The 23,497-nt window shown below is 43.1% G+C and overlaps 1 protein-coding gene across 5 annotated transcripts in view; it reads left to right on the top strand.

Moving 5' to 3' along the window:
• OSBPL3 (oxysterol binding protein like 3) overlaps window positions 1-23,497 on the top strand; it is a 95,895-nt gene that overhangs the window by 63,447 nt on the left and 8,951 nt on the right. For 3 of the 5 annotated variants that reach the window (XM_081881988.1, XM_081881990.1, XM_081881989.1), the window contains 6 exons: window positions 7,371-7,478; window positions 15,360-15,494; window positions 16,015-16,108; window positions 18,270-18,520; window positions 20,165-20,302; window positions 21,442-21,505. In XM_081881988.1, coding sequence (XP_081738114.1) covers window positions 7,371-7,478; window positions 15,360-15,494; window positions 16,015-16,108; window positions 18,270-18,520; window positions 20,165-20,302; window positions 21,442-21,505 — 790 coding nt within the window. The remainder of the gene's footprint in view (window positions 1-7,370; window positions 7,479-15,359; window positions 15,495-16,014; window positions 16,109-18,269; window positions 18,521-20,164; window positions 20,303-21,441; window positions 21,506-23,497) is intronic. The other 2 variants (XM_081881991.1, XM_081881992.1) reach the window with 1 other exon arrangement.

Below are 23,497 nucleotides of genomic sequence, written 5' to 3'. Positions count from 1 at the left end.
GGGAACTGCCAGAAGGCCCCCGGCGCTGGACCTCAGTGTCCGGGCTGGATGATGGGGGTGGATGATGGGGGTGGAGACCTTCAGGTATACAGGACCGAGGCCGTTTAGGGCTTTAAAAGGCTGTTTTACTTTTATTGTGAAGATTTTTTAGTATGTGCCCTGTCTGCAATGCTATGTGTTGGGTAGAATGCATTTCACACTTTCTTTCTTTTTGTGATAACAAAATCAGGCGAGGTTTTTGCTAACTTGATGCTACTGCCGCTAAACAAGCTGGAGCTTAAAAAACGGATTACTCTTGTTCCTTGGATACTCAATGACATTCCAGCATTCACCTGCTCTTCTTGCTCTATTCTCTTGGCAAACCTACGATGTTGGCTTACAGCTTAGGTCCTGCATTGGAAACCAGCCTGAGACCTGGGGAAGATGAGAAGATGACTTACCGTTTTATGTATTTTTATTACGTGCATGGCTTTCTTCCCAGGAGGCATCTCAAAGTGATTAGCAGTGAAGTTTGGCTTCAGAATACCTTCTGCTTGGGCTGTCTGTGATGTGAGTCATCAGGTTAAGGGTTGTTAGCTTTGACAGGGGAGAGAACGGCATCTGCTGCTCTTCTAGGTTAGAACATATGGCGTGCACTTGTAGTTGGAAGGCAGGAATGAATCAAGGACCGGTTAACTTGACAGAAATGCATATTCAGCTGGAGTAGATGCAGAGTGGCAGCTACTGCTCATTTGGTAGTTGCTTTCTGAACACTTTTAAGGTTGCAAGCATTTGAATTTATCTGCACCTTAGGCCTCTGCATGGAGCAGGACGAACTGGTAGGATCCTGTAGATCCAGCTTGAAGGGGGTGGGCCGTTTTTCATGCTCCCCTTAGGTATGTCATTGAAGCAAATTAAAAAAACCAAGTACATCAGGAAAAGGGGTTCTAGACCAGTCCTCTGGTTTTCTGCTGGCTTGAAAATGGTTGTGCAGAGAAGAACATTTAAAAAAAAATAGCACTCCCTATCTGAAGGGATGCTATGCATTTACCACTTCATGACTCTTATTCCCTCTTTATGCTGCCGCATTTATAGGCCAGGCATGAATCTGAGAGCATCACTTCCTAGCACTAGTTCAAGTTCAGTTTCTTTCTTTTTTTTAATATTTTTTATTCAGATTTTTTTTAAAACACATAAACAAAAAACCAAACACAACACATAATACAAACAAACCAAATCAAAAACAAACACATATAATTTCACAATCTTATTTTCATATACCTTCTTTCCTCCGACTTCCCCATACCTCCCTTTCGCTGCATCCTTATTTTACAAATTTTTTTAAGCAACCCTTTAATCCATTAATCCCTTTAGTTCCCTTTCATTAAGTTTTCTTTAATTTTTTAGTTACAGCTGTAATTCTCTGTTTCTTACCCCTTGACATCTTAACACTCCTCAATTTTACAACAGTTTTTAAGATACATTTTAAATTTCTTCCAGTCTTCTTCCACTGTCTCTTTCCCCTGGTCGTGGATTCTGCCGGTCATCTCTGCCAGTCCCATAAAGTCAATCACCTTTGTCTGCCATTCTTCCAGAGTAGGTAGTTCTTGCATCTTCCAATACTTTGCCAGTAGAATTCTTGCTGCTGTAGTAGCATACATAAAAAAGGTCCTATCCTTTTTTGACACCAATTGGCCAACCATACCAAGGAGAAAAGCCTCAGGTTTCTTAGGGAAGGTCCACTTAAGGACTTTCTTAATTTCATTATAGATCATTTCCCAAAAGGCTTTAACCCCTGGCCAAGTTCAGTTTCTTAGCCATTTTAGCCACTGACTTTTGTAAAGATGGATGAGAAAATGGCAACAAGCAACATTAAATATTTTCTCGCTTTCTGGAATAAAAACAGCCCTAGAGTGCATAAAAGTGTTACTGTATGTACAGGAAGATTACTGTTCTTCAAAGGTCCCACGAAATCGAATTATAAAATCATTTTAAAACACAGTACTATTAAATTCATGGCACAGTAACCGTGTGCTAATGCTGCGTCCCATTTGTCTGGCTTAAATATTCTGCATCCTGCAGCTCTTGATTGCTTTACACTCTTGTTCTGGATACAATACCTTGGCTTTTGTGAAGAGCTTTAAAAATTTTCCTAGAATAAAAACTCAGGCTGTGCCAAACTATTCAGCCATTTTTTACGGAACTCTGTTGGAAGTACAACCTTTCAGCTGCCTGTTTCTCATTTCAGCTCTGCCCAGCCTTGGCAAGCTGATATTTGTGCCTGAACCAGCAAAATGCACAGGGGTTGTCAGTGGCAGATGGTTTCTCCCCCAAAGCAGGAATGCTGCAAGTCCCACACAGACTTATTAAGAAACTTCTTTCTGCTCTGTCTTATCAAAAGCTTCTCTACTAAAGCTCCACCCATAGGTAGATTCTGTCAGCCATAATAGCTAAATTGAGCTTCTAAGATCAGGAGCATTATGTCTGTAGAGAGGAGCAACAGTGAACGTGGAACTAGATATGATTTGCCTAGGCCCTAGGACAACTAGTGATGTGAGGTGAGAATATTCTCCGGACAACAAAGCAGGCACAAGGCATGGGTGGATTTCAAACCCCGAGCAGTTATCACTCTCTTCCCTCCATTTGTTGCAGTCGGACATGCTCTGGAGTTATTTCCTCTCTCCTGCGCCTTTCTGTACAAGAAAAATGAGTTCAGGCAGTGTTATGAAGCAATACTGCAGACATTTTTTCCTGCAACACGTCATGTAACTTAATGGAATTCACAGCCACGAGGCACAGTGATGAAGTCCTACCAGTAAATGTTGTTTCATACCACATGTTTTTCCTGAATGTTTTAACACTTGGTGTTTGGTGCTGTCTATTTAAGACACTCGGTCAAGGGGATTTTGTTGGTTTGTTTTTCTCTGTCCAAACATAATGGGAGGGAAGATGAGCACCTTCCTTTTCTTTCTTATCTCAGAAAAGAGTATTGTATTCTTCCTTCTCTTACTCTTTCACAAACAAAGTCTGCCGTTATTGAGACAGTAGTAACTGGAAACCTTGCCAGATACCTGTTGGTGCTGATCCTGAACACTCTACCCTGCACACAAACATACCCAAAGTGCACTCCTATTCTTTCCTTTCTCCTTGGTTCATAGTAGCTATAGCTTGTCAGTGCGACCAGATCAGTTACCGTCAACAATGGTTTACCTCCGAAGTGGTTTGGGAGTCCAAAACTGGCCTTGGAATACTGTTTCAAGCTGCTGAACGCGCCTTATTGCAGCTTGTTTTTTGGCCATGTAAACACATGCAGACAGTGTTTGGTCTGACAAGTCACAGACAAGAAATGGCCTTGAAACACCTGGATGTATTCCTAGAAGAAATATTGACTACAGCTAAACGTCTCCAGGAAATGCTAGGGAGGAAGTGCTTGGCAAAAAAGGTGTAAACACGGTTGACCCTGCCAAATGCCCCCAGGAACAAGAGGATACAATTCAAAAGCAGTTAATGAAAGTGGTCCTCTGGCATTATTCCCAGCCACATAGTGAAGATTTGATGCCTGATGAGAAATGGATGCATAGGGAAGGAGACCCATCCCCCTTAACTACTGACTGGTTTCGAAGGAAGGGCTGTGATTTTGCTCAGGGAAATGGAGTGTGTTGGGTTTCATGTTGGGCGCTCAATAATTCTAATACTCTGGTAAATGTTAGGTGTACTTTTAGCTCTTTCTCCCCAAAGAACTATCACAGTTCAGTAAATAGAACTGGCACCAGCCAGGGAGCCAAAGTCCCTGTTCACTGCTGGACAGTTTTGACAGATTTTAAAACATATTTTAAATTGTGTGTGTCTGGGGGGCAGGGGCGGATATTGATAGAAGAATGCGGTATCTTGATTTACAAGTGTTAAAGGAGGGCTTCAGCATTGCCTCCACATTCATATCTTCTTCTTGACATCTAAGGTTATTAAAAGCCTGGAACAACAAATGCCATGGCATTTTCCTTTGCCGCTTCTTTAATAGCAACATCGAGTTCCTTTGAAATTTCATTCTGTATATGTAAAAGTGCCTAAAGATGGGACATGAGATAGAGTGGGCGAAAGAGTGAAATTTATTATCTTGAGAAGAGTACGGAGCATCTCCAACTATCTCAAAAATAAAATAAAATATGGAGACAAGATGGGGATCCTCTGACCCATGAGTGGAATGCTTTCCATCCAGCCACCAGGACTCAACTCCCTTCAGGCTACTGAGAGAAAGGAAAAGCAGGGGCCTGATGATAATAATAATAATTCTTATTATTCAAAAAGTGAACTCCTATTCACATGGAGGAAGCCTAAAAGACCATTAACTGTTAATAACTCATTCTCGAATTGCCTCCCCCCAATCAAATTGCCCCTCTGTGGAGCGTGTGCCCCACATTGGGAACCACGGGAGTACATGGTGGATCAAGGGGGTGTTCTTGTTGAGACAGATTGATAGGGATGGTGCTTGTGAAGGTGAGAGATGCCCACATTTGACTCCACCCTGGGATCCAGCCTCTGACACATTTCCCCTGAGCTAAGATTAGTCTGTAGCTGAATATAGATCAGACCACATTAATGGGCCATTTAAGGTTGCCAGGTCCTAAACTGACCAACTTGAGAGCCCAGGGGATTTTAGGACTACACATTGGATAATAGCATGGCTTGCAGCCACAACATGTTGTTTTTTTTTAATTAATTTGTGGGGGGGAGGAGTGATTTGCATCAGGACTAGTGCCCAGGGAGAAAAGGTTTAACCCTCCTCTCCTCAGCCAGGACCCTGCTGTTATGATCCTGTTGTGGCAGTGAGTCTGAAGGTCTTCCTGGTGCCAATGGGAGTTTTTCCCATTGCCTCTTGCAGCACGTGGGTCACTTTTCATCAAGTGGGATTAAAATTTACCTCCCCATGCACTGGAGTACCAATGAAAATCCAGGGATCAGGAGGCCTTTGGCTTATTTTTTAAAACAACAACAACTTGATATTACAGTTAAGTTCCAAGCCTAAAGGGAACTGGTACCTTTTTATCTAGATGCATTTGGGATTGTGCTAGAAATGACCCCCTAAAGATCAGAGCAAAAGTCTTAATTAACCAATTTTTGCCTCACCTGATTTTATCAATAAAGGAGGAGCAGACGTATACAGACTTTGAAAATTCAGATGTTTTCAACTTTTCCATCAAGTTGAGATCATCCTAGTGTAGCCTTATGTGAGTTCACCGATTGGGTCTGCGTTGCTCAGGAGGAAGGAAGTCGAATGACACCGAGGTTGATTCCAAGAAAGAGTTTATTCTCTCCGGATTGCGTGATCAAGTCCACAGCAAGTCCACAGAAATGACAAGTTTCATGCAGTATATATATCCTCCAGGCACCCTCTCCCTCCTTCCCATATAAATCCAACCACGTCAGCCTATGTACGCAGGTTGACATCACATATGTTCTTGCTCTGGTATTCTTAACCATAAAAGGGAATCCCTTCCTGTACGTCTGACCATAAAAGGATCTTCCTCTTCCTACTCTTATCTTGGAGGAAGAGGTCATCATCTCTGGGAACACGCTTCTGGCATTGTTCCCGGACTTCGGTCTGTGCGTCTTTTGTGGTCAGCACATAAGATAAGGCATGGATGTGTCTTCTCTGTTCTGCTGGTGCAGTCATCCCCGCTGTCACAAACTGATCAAGGAGAGGGCTCTCAGCACAGCCGGGTTTTTGTTTATACATTGTCTCAGAGCTCAAGTTAATGGATTTTAGCTAAGGAAAAATAGGGATTTTGGTGCAGTTTCAAACTGCCTTTAGTCAGTTATGGGTTTGGGAAACCCATTCCTTCACTAGCTCTGAAGATCTCAGGACATTTGTCATTCTGGGGACAAAGTCCCACCCGTAGAATTCATGGCATTTGCAAGTGCATTTCAGAATCCACACTTCTGGTTGACCCGCTGCTTCTCCCTGGGGAAACCCCTGGTTTTTCGTTGAATCGGAGCAAATGGCAACCAGGTCTTCTGTGGGTTGCTGTTGGTTTCGATTTAGCACTAAAGAGCAGGCTTTCTGGGGGAAAGGCAAAACCGCTTGTACCTACTCATAGAACTACATTGGCTGCCACTCATAGAATCCTAGAGTAGAAAGGGACTCCGGGGATCATCTAGTCCAACCCCCTGCAGCTGCCCCGTACAGGGATCAAACCTACAACCTTGGCATGATCAGCATTAATCTCTAGCCAACTGAATTAACACTACTTATCCAGAAGCAGAAGTGTGGGCGAGCCCTTAGTTTCATTCAAAATATGTCTTTCTTTCTTTTTTAAAGCTAAGTAGAATAATTTAAAAATATAAATTCTCAAGTGATTCGTCATGCTTGCCCTAAAAAACATATTCTGTTTGAGGAAAGCAAGTGTTTACTCCCACTTGCTGAAGAGGCATGTTTGATCTTGCCCTGGTTATTCATAACTCACTTTTAATGTCAGTTTGTTATTACCATCTGAGAGTGCTTTTCCTGTCTTTCACGGGCTTTGTAATGGGTTTGGCTACATGCCAGGGCCACTAGAACTTTTCTATGGAAGCAGGGGTGGTTTAGACATTAGTAGGCCTTACGCTTTTAACCCATTGTCTTCTCCAGTCTCCTTTAACTGGTCTAAATTTGAAGACTGACAGGAGAAAAGTCACCTTGTAAGTGACATTTTCACCCAGACGCTATAATGCCCATTACAGTTTTCTAATGCAAAGCACGGTAAGCGCTCGCTGGTAGATGTTTGGTTATTTGGTGTGTGGTGATCTGCAACAGAGAACCCTGTGTAGAAAATAAATAACCAATGTAAATTCCAAAGTAGTTAGTCATATTCCGTTCTAAGGAAGCCAAGGAATGTGAGGAAATGGGTGTTGCAATGGTTTGAGACGAAGATATAACCCAGAAAATAGTATATATATATTTACCAAGTATCTAATGAAGGGCCTTATCTGAAGTCACTTGCTACGTCTCCTACCTTCGTACATTCCAAAGGTGAACTTCAATGTCTTCAGGTGAATCCGGGCACACAAGAACCACTTTAAATGTTACAGTGTGCAGTAGGAATACAATAGTTTCATTTAAGCCCAATGTTAACCACACTTTTTGTTTCTAGAAATTAGTATAAAATATATAGCACAGTAAGTTTCTAAGCAGCTAAAGAGTGCAACTCCCCGTCACCTAAATCTACTCTTTACTTTAGAGGAAAGGAGAAACTATTTGAATTAACTGATGGTGCAAAAAGACCCATGTGGGGTGGTTGTTTTTCCCTTTCAAATATCGAGACTGTGTTTTGAACCATAAAGGCAACCATATAAGATCAGCTGAGACACCTTAATAGCCCAAATGTACTTTTTTTTTTTTGTCTTAAACATTTCAGGCCATAGCACAAAACACAGATCTTAAAGACCGGTTACGCAGAATACATGCCGAATCTGTGCTTCTTGATTCAGCAGCTAATGCAAAATCCAGCCCTGATTTGGCAAAGGTGGGTATAGATTTTTCTGCCCTGGTTTGGCAAAGGTGGGTATAGATTCCCTGTCCTTCTGCAAAGCTGCCTGCTGCTTCTCTCCCCCACCTCAGCCCGACCAATGCCCTGCTTCTTTTCCCACCCCATTCAGCTGCTCATTTTCCTGTGCTTGTGACTCATCTGTTGCGACATGAATTATTGTGCATACTTCGCATAGAACAGTTTTATTCCCAAGCATGTTTTCAGTGTTTTTTGCTGACAGCCTCGTTGCTTCCCTTCCGCTGCTAGAGTTTTGTTAGAAAAAGTTGTCCTGTCGTTTTCTTTGGTGTCGCTGAACAGTTTTGTGTCTCTAACTAGTTTTCTATAGTTCCTTCCATTACAGCTTTTGCGCGTGCTCACACACACACACCCCATGTGTCATGAGACACAACTTGCATTCTGTTTTGTAAATAGCCAAAGTAGAATATTTCAACACTGCTCATCAGCCTGAAAAGCACATCTCTCAAAAGCTACTGGGGGGGGAAAGGTGCTATAATATGCCAATTCGCGATCACCATGCCAGGTTCTTGATATTTGGAAGAATAAGGTGAAATCGCAAAGCATCGCTGGAGCTGCAGAGTCTCCCTGCCAGTAGCCAAGTTTACCTCTTTGCTTGAACGTCTTTCTGGCACTAGCAACTGCGATTTCCATAAAGCTGAACAGAAATATATTTATAAATCGTAGCAGGTAGATGGCGGCTATGAAGGAACCGGGGCTGTGTTACTTACAACACGCTCTCTAAATTTTGACTAGCACAATAACTTAGTCTGGTCTTATGTAATACTTTTTGAGAAGCCAGATAGAAATTGGTAGGCTGATTTAACATGGACTGACATTTTGAGTAAACAGGTGGTGCCGGTGAGCACCTCGCGATTAAACTCTGGAACGTACTGTCTTATGATTTGGAAGGGAGGCAAGATCGAAAATTAATGACCTTGTTTGAACATAGTAGTGCTTCCTATGTACTTTGTTCGCTGATAACACAGAGACTCACAATAACACCACAATCACAAGAGGCAGCAGAGAATGCATGCAAGGGCTGTGACAGCCGCTAACTTAGATAGATGGTTTTAAAAGAGGATTATACAAATTCATGGAGGACAAAACGATCAATGGTGCTAGCCCTAATGGCTGCTGTCAATAGTGGCTGTGGTGATGTCTTTGAATGCTAGTTGCTGGAAATAACAAGGGTGGGATTACCATTGTGCTCAAGTTCAGCTTGTGGGCTTCCCATGGGCATCTTTTCCACACTCTGAATATCATGCTTTGTGTGTTCTTACACACCCACTACTTTCTGTCCACAGTAGTAGGCATAACATAACCATATTTGGGGGGGGGGGGGGCTAAAAATACACGCAAGGGCACAATTTTAGCTATGAGTTAATTCTTTAAATATATATTTTTTAGATTCGTGCCAAAATGCTTCTTTGATTTCGTGCGAATTTTAAAATCTTTTAAAAACAAAACACATCTTGTTAAAACAGCACTATCCATAAAGAATTATAATGGAGGTGCGTGAAGAGAAGAGAGGTGGAAAATAGGGCTCAACCTGATGAAAAGTTTAAAAAAGATGGAAGGATTTGCACTAGCTTCTTCATTTGCAGAAACTCTGCTAATGTTCCATTTTTTATTTTATTTTTAAAGTGGCGTTTGTGAATGTTCAAAAGAAACAGGCAGGAGAACAACTGTTTGCTCACTTTTTAGTGGCTGTCTGTGTGATGTTGTCATCAAAATGGCAATTCCAGAACCTGCTTTGATTGTTGATCAGGATGATGGGCATAGATTTCACCAGTTCTGAGCAAGTGATTTGATTTATTAGACTTGTATATCAATTTATAATTTTTTTAAAAATAAAGACGTATCAAAATAATGTACAATATTTTTAATACACCAAAGCATGATAAAACATATTAACATAGGAAACTGCCACATACAGAGTCAGACCAATGGTCCATGTAGTTCATTGTTGTCTACACTGACTGGCAGAAGCTCTCCAGCAGGAGTCTTTCCCAGCCCTACCTGGGAAGGTAGATTGAGTGACTGTAATAACAATATCACTGAAGCTGCCCAGGATGCTAAAAACATTTTTACGCAGCCCTGAAATCATAGTAAAGTAGACCCTAGGCATTCCTATCTGGGAAGCTCATTGAAAAGACAGAGAAAGCATATTCTCTAGTCACCCATTCTCCATACTTATTTTGGACACAGCAAAAGGGTGTGTCTCAGATGACAAGCGCATAGACTAAGTGGGAAAAGAGACGATCCTTTAGGTATTGAGGTTGCAGTGAGGCTGGAGGGGAAGAAGTGGGAGTTCACAGTTTAGAATTAAAAGATGTTACCAACAGTGGCTGGTTTTTTTTTAATCCGTTATTTTCATAATGCATGCCTGCAAAAGACATTTGAAGAGACAATGCTCAATTACTTTTAGAGAAGCCGGTAAACTTTAGCCCACCCTTGGTCTGGATGTATTTCATTTTGCAGCTGAACCATATGACATTATATTTATATTAGAGTTTGTAATACGATGTTCCAAGCCCAGGTTTTGCAAAATGGGCTTTGAGGATGCATTGATTTTTCAGTTTCAAGAGATGCAATTGATCTGCTTTGGATGGAATGTTGTTGGTGAATTATCCTTCACAACCATATATTTCTGATTGCTAAAGATTAGTTGTCTTCCTTGAGCTGCAGGAACGGCCAAGCTATGTTCTTAGGCGCAGCGTCAGGACTTTAGCCTCCCATCAGTTTTGAACTGAAAGCCTGAGGGATATTGGGCAGTGGCTTAAAGTGCACCACCACTGAGCTCTGTTGAAAGCAGAGAGCTTCAGGAAATAGGCCTCATCTGCCAAGGAAGTTTCCCTTGCACTGGTAGGGCAGAGCTGGTCTGCCGATGCTCCATTAGCTCTGTAAAATCTTCTGGTTCAGGACTGTTAACCATCTAAGTGATAAAGTGACAAGCTCTTACTGTTTGCAGACTTCCATTCTTCCCTCTCTGTTTTTTTCTCCCCTCACCATTGGCTTTGCAGAAGTTGAGTCTGATGCACAGAAAATGTGAAAGAATCCCAGTGCTGGATCATTAAATGCAACTTCTTTACATCGTTTGTTTCTCATCCTATACAGCGGAACCTCGGTTTTCCATTCTGGAAAACCGTTCGACTTCTGAAACGTTTGAAAACCCGAGGAGCAATTGGCTAGCTGCAAAGTCAATGGGGGGAAATGAAAAATGCGCCTCGGAAGCCGTTCGACTTCTGAGGCGCGTTCGAAAACGGAAGCAATTACTTCCAGGTTTTCGGCATTCAGGTTTCAAATCATTTGGCTTCCGAGGTGCTCGAAAACCGAGGTTCCACTGTGCCAGTCTTGCATTACCTAGAACCCTCCAGATGTTTTGGACTATAACCCCACCATCCCTGGTCAATGGCCTTTTTGGCTAGGACTGATAATAGTACAAAACATCTGGAGAGCAGCAGATTGAGGAAGGCCATTGGTGAGAATTTAACTTGCCTACGCCCCAGACCCCTCTTCTAGTGGTTGTAAAGCAGGAGTAGGGAGCTTATGGGTTCTCCAGATCTAGTTGGACTCCAACTCCAACCCGCCCCGCCTATGGTCAAGGATGAAGAGAGTTGTACTCTTTCAACATGGAGATCCACAGGCTTCTTGCCCTTGCAATAAAGCATAGAGCACCTCACAACAACTATTTGTGGTGTCCTTTCCCCCCCATGGAAAGCCTCTTTGCATTGAGTCTGGATATAAATGGCAGCAGTGAATGGGACATGAAATCTTTTTACATGATGGGGCTGAGGTTTAATACTGGGAGTTGTGTGTTTGTTTGTTTGTTTTGTGAACAGCTGGGCTATCATATGGATACCTTCCCCAGAACCTTTGGGTCACAAACAGTGAAGAAATGGAAAAATGAGGAGTTGTAGTGATGTTTTCTATGGCATAATCGTGGCTGTAACTGCTATGTATTGCATTACACCAAATCTATTGGTTGCTTGATTTTCCCATTAAATAGAACCATATTAAGCTTTAGACATTGTCAAACAAACAAGAAACAAATGTTTTTACCCATCCTACTTTGGTAACAGCACCTCTTCTCCTTTCATGAATGCTTTGATCCATCATGGTGTATTTATTGATAAAGGTAAACCTAGCAGTTCAAAAGCACACTAGTGCAAGTAGATAAATAGGTACCGCTGCAGCGGGAAGGTAAGCAGAGTTTCTGTGAGCTCTGGTTTCCGTCACAGTGTTCCGTTGCGCCATAAGCGGTTTAGTAATGCTGGCCACATGACCCGTAATCTGTCTGTGGACAAACGCCAGCTCCCTCGGCCTGAAAGTGAGATGAGCGCCACAACCTGGTTGTCGCCTTTGACGGGACTTAACTGTGCAGGGGTCCTTTACCTATTTACTTTCTTACTTATTGATGCTGAGCTTCTCTTGCATAGGGCCAAATCCAAGAATCCTAGTAACTTACTTGAAAGCCCACAAAAAACTATCAGTGATGTAGCTAAGGCTCATGGAGACGAGTGTTCCACGTGCAGTTGACTTTAATGAGTTATTTTAATAATATGTGTAGTGCCAAGGCCTGACACATCAAATAGCTCTTGATAGTTAAGTGCCCAAATTATCAGAACTAAAACAGCAAAGCTGTTGAGTGGAAAACACTCTTGTAAATGCCTTTTTTTAATAGAAAAAACACATTACAGATAAGCTTGTGGATAAGCTAAGGATGTCAGTTTCAATTAGCCAAGTGTGCTGCTTACTTCCCAGACAAAATCTATAAAATGCACCACAGAATTGTAGAGTTGGAAGGGACTTCCGACAGATCCCTTGGATCCCAGTCTGTGTAAAATGAAATTATGAAGTAGCCTTCCCCATGCAAATGTTAGATTACAGCTCCCATCATCCCCAACCATCAGCCATGCTTGCTGATACTGCATTTCGACAAGTCAACACAAGTGTATAGAGGGGTATTGATTTTAAAAATGATTAAAATGGGAGCTCTCTCCTCTCCTTTTTTTCCTTTTTGTTTTGTAAAACCAAGCAATTGGCCTGATTTGATGAAGTGTCGGGGGCACTACCACTTTCCTGTCCTGCTTTATTTTCACAAGGGACGTGCAGAAAGTTATTCAGAGCCTGTTGTTCATCAAGCATTTATTCTGATTTGCTTGTGGGGAGTTTGTAGGACATTTGCATCAAGCAATTGTTTTCTCATACTTCCCAGTGCACATTCCCACTAACCTAACACAAAAACCCCATTTCTCAAAGCAGGTTTGTTGCACAATCTGCTTTAACTCTTCGATCCAAACTTGCCGTACGTATGACTGTGTCTCATCCATTAAAAAAACCAGTAGTAATAGCTTGAAAGTCATCTTAGTCAGAGCTTAAGCCTGTTGATTTATTGTGGGGAAGAACAAGCTGATAAGGAGCGTTCTAGCAACTGTCTTTCAGGCAGTGCAAAACAAGATGTGAGGGCAGAAAAGAATTATACGAAGTACATAATGCTTGTCTTTATTTGACATTTTGCTGAATCCTTCTGTGCTTTTGCTCCTTGTGTCCTTTCTAAAGTGCATGCTGCCCTCAGTTCTTTTTACTGCAGGGAGTATCCAAGGTGCTGCTTTCCAGATGCTGGCGTTTGGCAATGCTAGCCGAGACTGATGTGAGTTGGAGCCCCACATCTGGAGAGCAACAGATTAGCTACCCCTGTTTTGCAGCCTGTACTTCAGTTTTTCCAGTAACAATCTAAGGCTCCTGGTCACTGTTCTTTTCTCCATATGAGGTTTGGCAGCATGGGGTTTCTCTTCCCTTCCCAACGTCTCCATGTTTCTCTCATAGATAGATAGATAGATGATAGATTTATTTAAATTTCTGTTTTACAATTTAGAATACAGTGGTACCTCGGGTAAAGTACCGTATTTTTCGCCCCATAGGACGCACTTTTTCCCCTCCAAAAATGAAGGGGAAATGTGTGTGCGTCCTATGGGGAGAATGCAGGCTTTCGCTGAAGCCTGGAGAGCGAGAGGCATCGGTGCGCACCAACCCCTCTCGCACTCCAGGCTTCAGGAAACTATCCGCAAGCCCTGCGGGAGTTCCCGCAGGCTCACAAGTCTTGCGGGCAGCAGCCTGCAGCCCGAAGCACGGGGCGCCCTCCGGAGGGCACCCCGTGCTTCGGGTGAGTGTCCGCAAGCCTTGCGCGCCTGGCGGGAGGTCCCGCCAGGCGCGTGAGGCTTGGGGCAGCAGCCTGCCGCCCGAAACACGGGGAGCCCTCCGGAGGGCTCCCCGTGCTTCGGGCGAGTGTCCGCAAGGACTTGGGGCGGCAGCCGCGGCTGGGGGGTGAAATAAATTTTTTTTATTCATTTCCACCCCCAAAAAACGAGGTGCGTCCTATGGGCCAGTGCGCCCTGTAGGACGAAAAATACGGTACTTAATTTGTTCCGGAGGTCCATTCTTAACCTGAAACTGTTCTTAACCTGTTCTCATCCTGAAGCAAAGTTCTTAATCTGAAGCACTATTTCTGGGTTAGCGGAGTCTGTAACCTGAAGCGTCTGTAACCTGAGGTACCACTGTACTCATTAACATCCTTAAAATATCAATGGCTTCCCTTTTTCTCTTTCCATGGTTCATTTTGCATATCATAAATCCCTGCATATTTTACATATTCCATTATTACATCCTTCAAAACTCATTTACACTGTTGAATTTATCTTAATGCTGCCAACGTTTTCAGGTGTACACAATTTCCCCCATATATTTAATAAACATTTTCCAGTATTCCCTTATGTTCTTCTTGTTCTCTTATTCTATACGTTAAGTTCGCAAGCTGCGCATATTCCATCAACTTAAGTTGGCGTTCTTCTTTAGTTGGGACCCCGCTTGTTTTCCGTTTTGGGGCTGATCAAACACGGGCCCACAGTAGTAGCATACGTAAATAACCTTTTTTGACACCTGGGAATTTCTGTCTGAATTATCCCCAATCCACGTTTCTCTGTGGTTGCGGTGACAGTGGATACTCTGTTCACATCCGCCATTCTTTTTATTATGCTTGATTTTACATATGGGGAAATGTGTCTTCTGCCAGATCACTAGTGGACCCCACAAGCAGCAAGCAGCACTTTTAAACAAAGTAAATGGAGCCCTATGAAGTGTGACAGAATGCTGGGGCTGTCTTGCTTCCTCTGCTCACCCTATAAGCTTGTTTGAGCAAATAGTACAGTGGTACCTTGGTTCTCAAATGCCTCGGTACTCAAACAACTTAGAACCCAAACACTGCAATCCTGGAAGTAAGTGTTCCAGTTTGCGAACTTTTTTTGGAAGCCGAACGTGCTCTGTTTTGAGTGTTACGCTTCCAATTTGAGTGCCACACTTCCGTTTTGACTGCTACACTGAGGCCTGTCTGTTTTTGCTATTTATTTTGCCTTTTTGTTTTTGTGACTGTGTGGGACTCAGTTCAGCTATTGATTGATTGTGTAAACATTGTTTATTGCTTTCATTTTATGGATCAGTGGTCTCGTTAGATAGTAAAATTCATGTTAAATTGCTGTTTTAGGGGTTGCTTTTAAAAGTCTGGAATGGATTAATCCATTTTGCATTACTTTCTATGGGAAAGCGTACCTTGGTTTTGGAATGCTTTGGTTTTGGAACGGACTTCCAGAACGGATTAAGTTTGAGAACCCAAGGTACCACTGTATGTGGCTTTTGGTATCTTTGGGGCTGAAACTCAAGGGTAGGGCATCCACTCTGAATGCAGAAGGTCCGAGATGCGACCCCTGAGAGTCTCTGACAGTCAATGTAGACATAGGGCAACTCCCTCTGTGTTCTGCACAATGACACTTTCGCTCAAGGTTCTTTTCTGTCTCTCATTTGCAGGAAAACTCGGACGATGAGAACAGGGGTCTAGTTCACCAGCTTTCCAACGAAAGTCGGCTGTCTATAACAGATTCGCTCACCGAGTTTTTTGATGCTCAGGAAGTCTTGCTGTCTGCCAGCTCTTCAGAAAACGAGGTCTGGGCACCGGCATCGGAAGCAATGGTCTCATGTCGCTTCTTTCAAAGCTGTTTGACCTTTACCGTCTCTGCACACTAATTGCAAACCCAGGGCAGCAAGCGACATGTTATGTACCATTCAGAATACACAATTATTTATCACTGCTAGGTTTAAAAAGCAGCTTGAAAAGGGGGGAGAAGGGGTTTGCAGGAAATGCTGCTTATAGATGTTACCATGTTTGTTTTGTTTTGTTTTTTTAAAAAGCATATGTTCAAATATTATTTGCCTTGTGTCTGTCTGACAAATGTTACAAAGATTTGTGGGTGGGTGGGTGTTAAACGTAGGGATGTGTATTTATGCTTTTGTTTTGCTCTTGACACGCACAAGTAGAGTCCCTAACAGCAGGGTTTTGTCGTTGCAATATCCATTTCAAACTTCATGACCTCTTTTTATCCACTTTTTCAGTTTCCCAAATACTGTGGTGTTGTTCTGCATGTTCCTTTTAATCAGAATGAAAGCATATTTCCTTCCGCCTCAGGTATCTGATGATGATTCATATGCCAGTGATGTGAGTGATAACATCTCCGAAGACAACCTAAGTAACGACATAGAGAATGAAAGGCAAACCCTCGGTAGGAGTTACAAATTTCTTTGCCGTCTGTCCTGAGGGTTTCTGCTTTCTCTTTACCAGAAACTTGTAGTGCAGAAATGAAGATGCAGACACGTTCAGGATTGTGTTTCCTTTTAAAGGGTTATTTTTGCAACAGTGAAATGGCACACAGTGATCTCTCCCCATGTAGGAGAAACCACCTGTACATGGAGAGAAATAATAATAATAATAATAATAATAATAATAATAATAATAATAATAATATACCACCCTATACCCGCAGGTCTCAGGGCGGTTCACAACATAAAATCACAATACAAATGCGCAAAATACATAATCTGAATAAAAACAAGAACCACAGAGCTCAGAGGTTCTTGCCCTCCCTTTCCCATCCCCTCTGTATAGGCTTTGGAGCCTGTACAGTCATGCACAAATCCTTCATCCCTAGTAATGGCCTGATGCGCTGCAGCACACAGTGTCAAAGAGGATGGGGGAGGAACATAGCTCCATTGACTCCCATGACATTGCTTCCAAATGCACATCACTTAAGTGGGGATGGATTGTGCCCCAAGGCCTTAGTCCAATAAGCATGCAGCAGTTACCCACCTTTGTCACACAGGGCCCAGGTGTTTCCATTCCAGGCTGTGTGCTTGCTGAAGTGATATTTCTTTCCCCTTTCGCTTGATCGAGAGGTGCCAACTACAGTAAAATATGGCGGGGCAGGTAAGCCCCCCCCCCCATGGATCACAAGGCTTGGCACATGCACAACATTTTAATGGCAATACCCATCAACTTGTCAGGAGTTCAGCCTACACTCGAGTAGGGCTTTGGCAGAGACACATGCCCAACTGGCATGTTCCCTCCCTCCTGGTCGATCGTTTGGGAGCTTCAAAAGCTTTCTTCAGCCCGAACATCACAGGGACCGATGCCAACCAACACCGGCACACTTAGGGATCCGGCAGAGTTTGTGCACCTTGCATAACAGACCTCAGCAACTCAGCATTTTGGCTAATCTACTTTATTTACATATAAACACACACAGAGCACTGCAACATGGCTCCCTCTATCTCTATCATCAGACAGCAAAGAGAAAAATAACAAGGGACAAGAGTCCCACTTCACAGAACACAGTAACACAAACATCCTGTTTCCGTCACTTCCCACTCTGTGGAGTCAAAACACATACCATCATGTGAAAGACAAAAATCCCATGACAGCAATCATAGATCAGGAATTCTAACACAACTTTGGGGAAGCCCGGCCCCCTCAAATATTTTATGGGTGGGGGGCCAAAAGGAGTTGGCTCTTATGCACTACATTTACTGGTTGTTGTTTTCTCTTTCTTCACAAAGGAGGCAGAACAAACAGAACGGTCCATAGCTATCAAACATATATGCTTTCCCTGGAATAAAAAGTCCTGCTTAAAATGTGGCAGGCTGTTGTTGTTGTTTTTTTAAAAAAAGTATAGCTGATAAAACATGTGGCACCTTTGGGATTCTTCTCCATGGTTCTGGGCCGGCAATTAGCTGCACTGGTCCCACGTTGCGCATCGTTGGTGCTGGAATTTGAAAACTAATTTCCTACTTGAATACACAGAGATGATCTTCCCAATTCAGGCAAAATTAAACACTTGCTTAAAATGGGGAGCAATTCAGTTTCAGGGAAACAGATGGGGGGAGGGAATAGAGAGCTAATTTGGTGCAAGGAGTCTCAAATTCCTGCACAGCTATGAAACTTTGCTGGTTGGTCTTGGGCGTTGTGGCTTAAACCACAGAGCCTAGGACTTGCCAATCAGAAGGTCGGCGGTTCGAATCCCCGCAACAGGGTGAGCTCCCATTGCTCGGTCCCTGCTCCTGCCAACCTAGCAGTTCAAAAGCATGTCAAAGTGCAAGTAGATAAATAGGTACAGCTCCGGCGGGAAGGTAAATGGCGTTTCTGTGCGCTGCTCTGGTTCGGCTTAGTCATGCTGGCCACATGACCCGGAAGCTGTACGCCGGCTCCCTCGGCCAATAAAGTGAGATGAGCGCCGCAACCCCAGAGTCAGCCACGACTGGACCTAATGGTCAGGGGTCCCTTTACCTTTACTTAACTACTGCAAACTTTACTTAACTTACCTTTACTGCAAAAGTGTGGATATTAACCATGGGATGTTGCCAAATTTAATCCTGGCCTCTGTCTTCTAGACAGTGTTCCCGACGACAGCTTGGAATGCCATTCCAAGCGGAGGACGTGTCTGCCGGCTCCGTGTCCCAACACAAGTAACATCAGCCTCTGGAACATTTTGCGGAACAACATCGGGAAAGACCTCTCCAAGGTGGCCATGCCAGTGGAGCTGAACGAACCACTGAACACTTTGCAGCGCCTCTGCGAGGAATTGGAGTACAGCGAGTTGTTGGATAAAGCGGCACGTACGCCCAACCTGTTTGAGAGGATGGTAAGAGGAAATAGGGTCCCTCGGCAGCTCTAGAAGGAAAGTGAGTTCTCTTTTGCATGTCCACAGGTATGTAATGGTTTGTGCATCAGCTGTCAGGAGCGAGCTGGCCAGCAGTAAATCACACAAAGTAAGTGGCGTTAACGCTTTACCAGAAGAAAAAGGAGATGAGCACAGGAACTCTTCTTCGGTAGGTCTTGCCCCTATGAAGCAGTTGCAGAGACTGGAGATTCCTGCCTTCCCACAGTTGTCTTTGTCCGCGGGTGGTACTGTGGTCTAAATCACTGAGCCCAGGGCTTCCCGATCGGAAGGTTGGCGGTTCGAATCCCCGCAACGGGGTGAGCTTCCGTTGTTTGGTCCCAGCTCCTGCCCACCTAGCAGTTCGAAAGCACATCAGAGTGCAAGTAGATAAATAGGTACCGCTCTGGCAGGTACCTATTTATCTGGCATTTCCGTGCACTGCTCTGGTTCGCCAGAAGTGGCTTAGTCATGCTGACTACATGACCCGGAAGCTGTACACTGGCCCCCTTGGCCAGTAAAGCAAGACGAACGCCGCAACCCCAGAGTCATCCGCAACTGGACTTAATGGTCAGGGGTCCTTTACCTTTACCTTTACCTCCTCTCCAGGGCTTTTCCCAAGCAATCTGAGACTGTGTCTGTGTGCCTGCCTCTGCTCCTTCCCTTTCATCTCTCTCCTGGTTCTGGGAAACTAGGGGTGAGGGGAGCTTGGCACAGCAGGACGGGGAGACACCCATAACTTTTCACCAGCCTCACTCATCTCTTCCTCTTGGCCTCCCTCTTCCCACTCGCCTGCTTCAACTTCTGCCTCGGATTCTGAACATCTCTCTGCCACAGACTCTCCCAGCTCACTAAACCCTGCTTACCTCTTCAGCTTCTGACACCCTCCCCTTCCCAGTCTGCTCCCTCCTCTCTCTCTCACTACTCATCATCATCCCACCACCCATGGAGATGAATCCCGAGTGTGTTGGATACAGTAACGTATAAACTGTCACTTTAAAAACAACCAGCAAGTTTCCCTCTGTTTCTTTGTATTTGTCTTCTGGAAGCTATTTGGTGGTGTTATGATTGCAGGGTGCCTGGACCCCCCATGAAAAGCACAATAAACTGTTTTTGCACCCCTTTCATGAAGCAAACATTCTGGCTAAATTCAGAAAAATTCACGCTGACAGCTCCATCTGCCCTCGATAGAGCTTTGACATAGTTTGCCATGGGAGTCTACCTCTGCTGTTTCTATGAATTGGTCTGGAGATGCTTATTGTGCTTTTAATGAGAATGAAACCGTAATAAAAATCCAGTAGTCATTTTATTCATTGCAATGGAATTTAGTTCAAAATAGCCATTTAATTTTGGTTTTCTTCTTAAAGTCTATTGCAATTCAGGAACTTTAGTGTCATTCTGTAAATACTGAGTCATGTTCCCATGCTAAAGATATTGTTCCAGATTGCAGGAAACATATCTGCAAATATTAAAATTGCAAAGTAGAGAAAAATGGTGCCTGCAGTCAGCGTGACATCAGAACATCCCCCCCCCAAAAAATCAGGTTTTTTAAAAAATCAAAATGCAGCAAGACATGACACATACCCCTTTATTAATGACCAACATAATATGATGTCTTCTGCTTTTTAGGTATATGTGGCTGCTTTTGCTGTATCTGCTTATGCATCCAGTTACTACAGAGCTGGAAGTAAGCCTTTTAATCCTGTGCTTGGAGAAACCTACGAATGTATCCGAGAAGATAAAGGCTTTCAGTTTTTTGCTGAACAGGTACTACTTTTCTGTTGTGGTCCAGGCTGAAAAATTTGCTCATTCTGATTATGTGGCAGGAGGTTAATTTTATACTGAATTGCTTCAGTTGACTTTTGCATGCATACATAGCTTGAACTGAGATTGTTGAAAGCTGTGGAATAGCATGGTTACTTTGAGGAACCACCTCCAAATCCATATATTTATTTTAGAGTGGGTGCCTTGCACCTTAGTGTTTTCTTTACACTTGCTAAAATATTTTACTTTTACCACTGCCCTGTGTATCCAGATGCCAAGTGAATTATATCCCTTAGTTTCCTGGCAGTAACTATACATAAACTTGATACAAAGCAGCACAGGCTCCACTTTAAAGTGAAAAGCAAAATTAATTATATTTTAAATGACTACAGTATAAATAGATGGTTATGTTAGCTTGTATGGTTACATTATGCTGTTTCTTGTAGCTCAGAAATGTTACTGTTTCTTTTCCGTTATTTAAATCTGTAGCAAATTTCCGTAAACCACTCCAACCCGATTAAACACTTCTCAGTCTAGAGACTATATTTCTCTAAGGTGAGACAGAAATGAACTTCAAAAGGGCACATTATTACTCAACAGGAAATACTTCACTTTTTCTCAGGCCTGATCCTTATCCTGTACTAAATAACACTCTCTAACAATAGCTCTGACTGGAAACCAAACTTGACATTCAACTGCCTTCTTCTGGTATTTGTGTATCCTGCATCATTATTTTATTTTATTTTATTTTATTTTATTTTTGGATTTATTTATTTTTTTGGATTTTATTTTTTCACAAGTGACTTGATTTAAGACAGTTTATATACCGACATTTATTTGTTTTTATTATTTATTTTTTAAAAAATAACAGTCCTCATCAACTTCCCATTCAAATGGGAAGGGAATACAAATTAGTATTAATCGCTTTACACCTGCTCTTCTGGGTTGTTTTTTTTAAAACATTTTTTTCATGTTTCGTTATCCATATCCAACGCTGGTTTTGCTATTACAAGCTCCCCTTGTGGTCAGTGCTGTGCTTGAAATAAAAGGAAACGATTAAAATAATTCACGAGAGAGGAATGGAAGTCATTTAAAAAATCAAAAACCTGTAGCTGTAACGGTAACTTTTCCCTTCCTCTTAGGTCAGCCATCACCCACCTATATCTGCATGTCATGCTGAATCTGATAACTTTGTGTTTTGGCAAGGTAACTCTTCAGCTTATTTTCTTCGGTTTTTACTTGGGTGTGAAGGAAATCTATAAGCTCAAACGTTAGTGGCAGATGTTAGTGCAGCTTCAGAGGTTGTGCTGGCTGTGCCAAAGCATCTGTTTGTATGGCATTATGGGGAAACACAGACATTGGCATAACAAACATATGTATCCTCAACCTTGGCTAACCTCAACCAGCCTTCACCAACTTGGTGTCTTCCAGATGTTCAGGGCTGTAGCTCCCATCAGCGATGCTGGCTGGGGCTGATGGAAGTTGTAGCCCAGAACATCTGGAAGACATAAGGTTGGTGACGATCCTTGGCAGTCTTGGACCTTAGGATTTAGTGAACCATCTGTAATTGAGACAGCTTGATGTAGCCAGTTTGGAGGGGGGTGTTTTAGAAACGGCTGCTTACTGCCTTCCCAGTAAGCGGTGGTTGTGGCACAACCCGAGTCCCCTTGCTGCACGACGCCATCTTTGCGGCTGTTGCTGTGTCTCCTCGTATGGTGTGGGGGCCCATGGGTTCCCGCGAGGACCCTCGATTCAAGTAGGCCAATTTGCGGCATCTCAGGGGGGCAGGTCTTGGGGAGCAGACCTGGCTGAAGCAGGCTTCACTCAGGTTCACTTCCCACCTATTTATCTCGGCTGGCCTTGCATGCAGCAGCCCAGTCGGCTGGGAGCATCACATTTGTAGTGTTAATTCATTTAGCCCTCTCTAGTCAGGTGCATCTGGGCAAGGGGACTCTGTAGCTGGGCACGCAAGGCAATTGATATCATCTTGCTACCATAGACTTGAAACTGGTCTGTGGTATCAATACCACAATAATAGCATATACAGTGGTACCTCAGGTTACATACGCTTAAGGTTACATACACTTCAGGTTACAGACTCCGCTAACCCAGAAATAGTGCTTCAGGTTAAGAACTTTGTTTCAGGATAAGAACAGAAATTGTGCTCCAGCGGCGCGGTGGCAGCAGGAGGCCCCATTAGCTAAAGTGGTGCTTCAGGTTGAGAACAGTTTCAGGTTAAGAACGTACCTCTGGAACGAATTAAGTACTTAACCCGAGGTACCACTGTATAAGTGGAGTTTGTGTGTGTGTGTGTGCGTCTTTTTAAACACACACAGAAACAATGTAATAATGGGCTTTTACAACATTTTTTGAACAAACCAAAAGAAAAACGAATTCTTGCCCGTTTCCCCAAACATTTGAAAGCAAGGACACAGTTAAACTGCTACGCACTAAACCCTATTGAGTTTACATTTGAACAGCACTGAGTGGATTGCACTCAGGGAAACGAATGCAAGGACAGTTGGCTTATGCTTAAGTCTTCTGGAAACCTCCACTACTTAAGACACTGAAGTATTGTATTCTCTGCTTGTCATAAATGTTTCAGATGACTTCATTGTCTAAAACAAGAGTCCGGTTCCAATCTCCAAAGAGGAAAAATTAAAGCATCTAGCCAAATATGCTGTGGTTATACGAACTGCCATGATTTAGGAATCACAATATAGAATCATAGAGTTGGAAGAGACCACAAGGGCCATCGAGTCCAACCCCTTTAAGCATCTTAAGTCAGTATAACTATTTGTTACCAGGCTGAGTTTTGTCCTGGTTATATTCAGCACCATTTGAAGCTTAGGAGCTGTGATGTTGCGGTAGTGAAATACGAGATTTCACTCTAGAGTTACATCTGACTGCAAATCTGTAAATGAGCAATGGGATGTATACTGGCCATAGTTTTGTGCAAAGTGAATGAGCCGCAGCAAATTTCAGGCTCATGTACTCCTCTATCCTCCTTTAGTGTGGCTTGTTCAGATTTGGTTGAACCATGGTCTGTTGTGTTGTCTGTGTGGTTCGCTTTAATTATGATTCACTTCAAACAGGTCACTTCCAACCATGGTTTCTGAAGCTTCTTGTTTAAAGTAACCATTGTTATTGTCAGCCACAGTTTCAGGGCTGCACGATACACCAAGCTGTAGTTAACTA

Source organism: Podarcis erhardii (assembly GCF_964252035.2).
Source record: "Podarcis erhardii genome assembly, chromosome: 12".
Lineage (NCBI taxonomy): Eukaryota > Metazoa > Chordata > Lepidosauria > Squamata > Lacertidae > Podarcis > Podarcis erhardii.
This window is presented reverse-complemented; position numbering and strand designations above follow the sequence as displayed.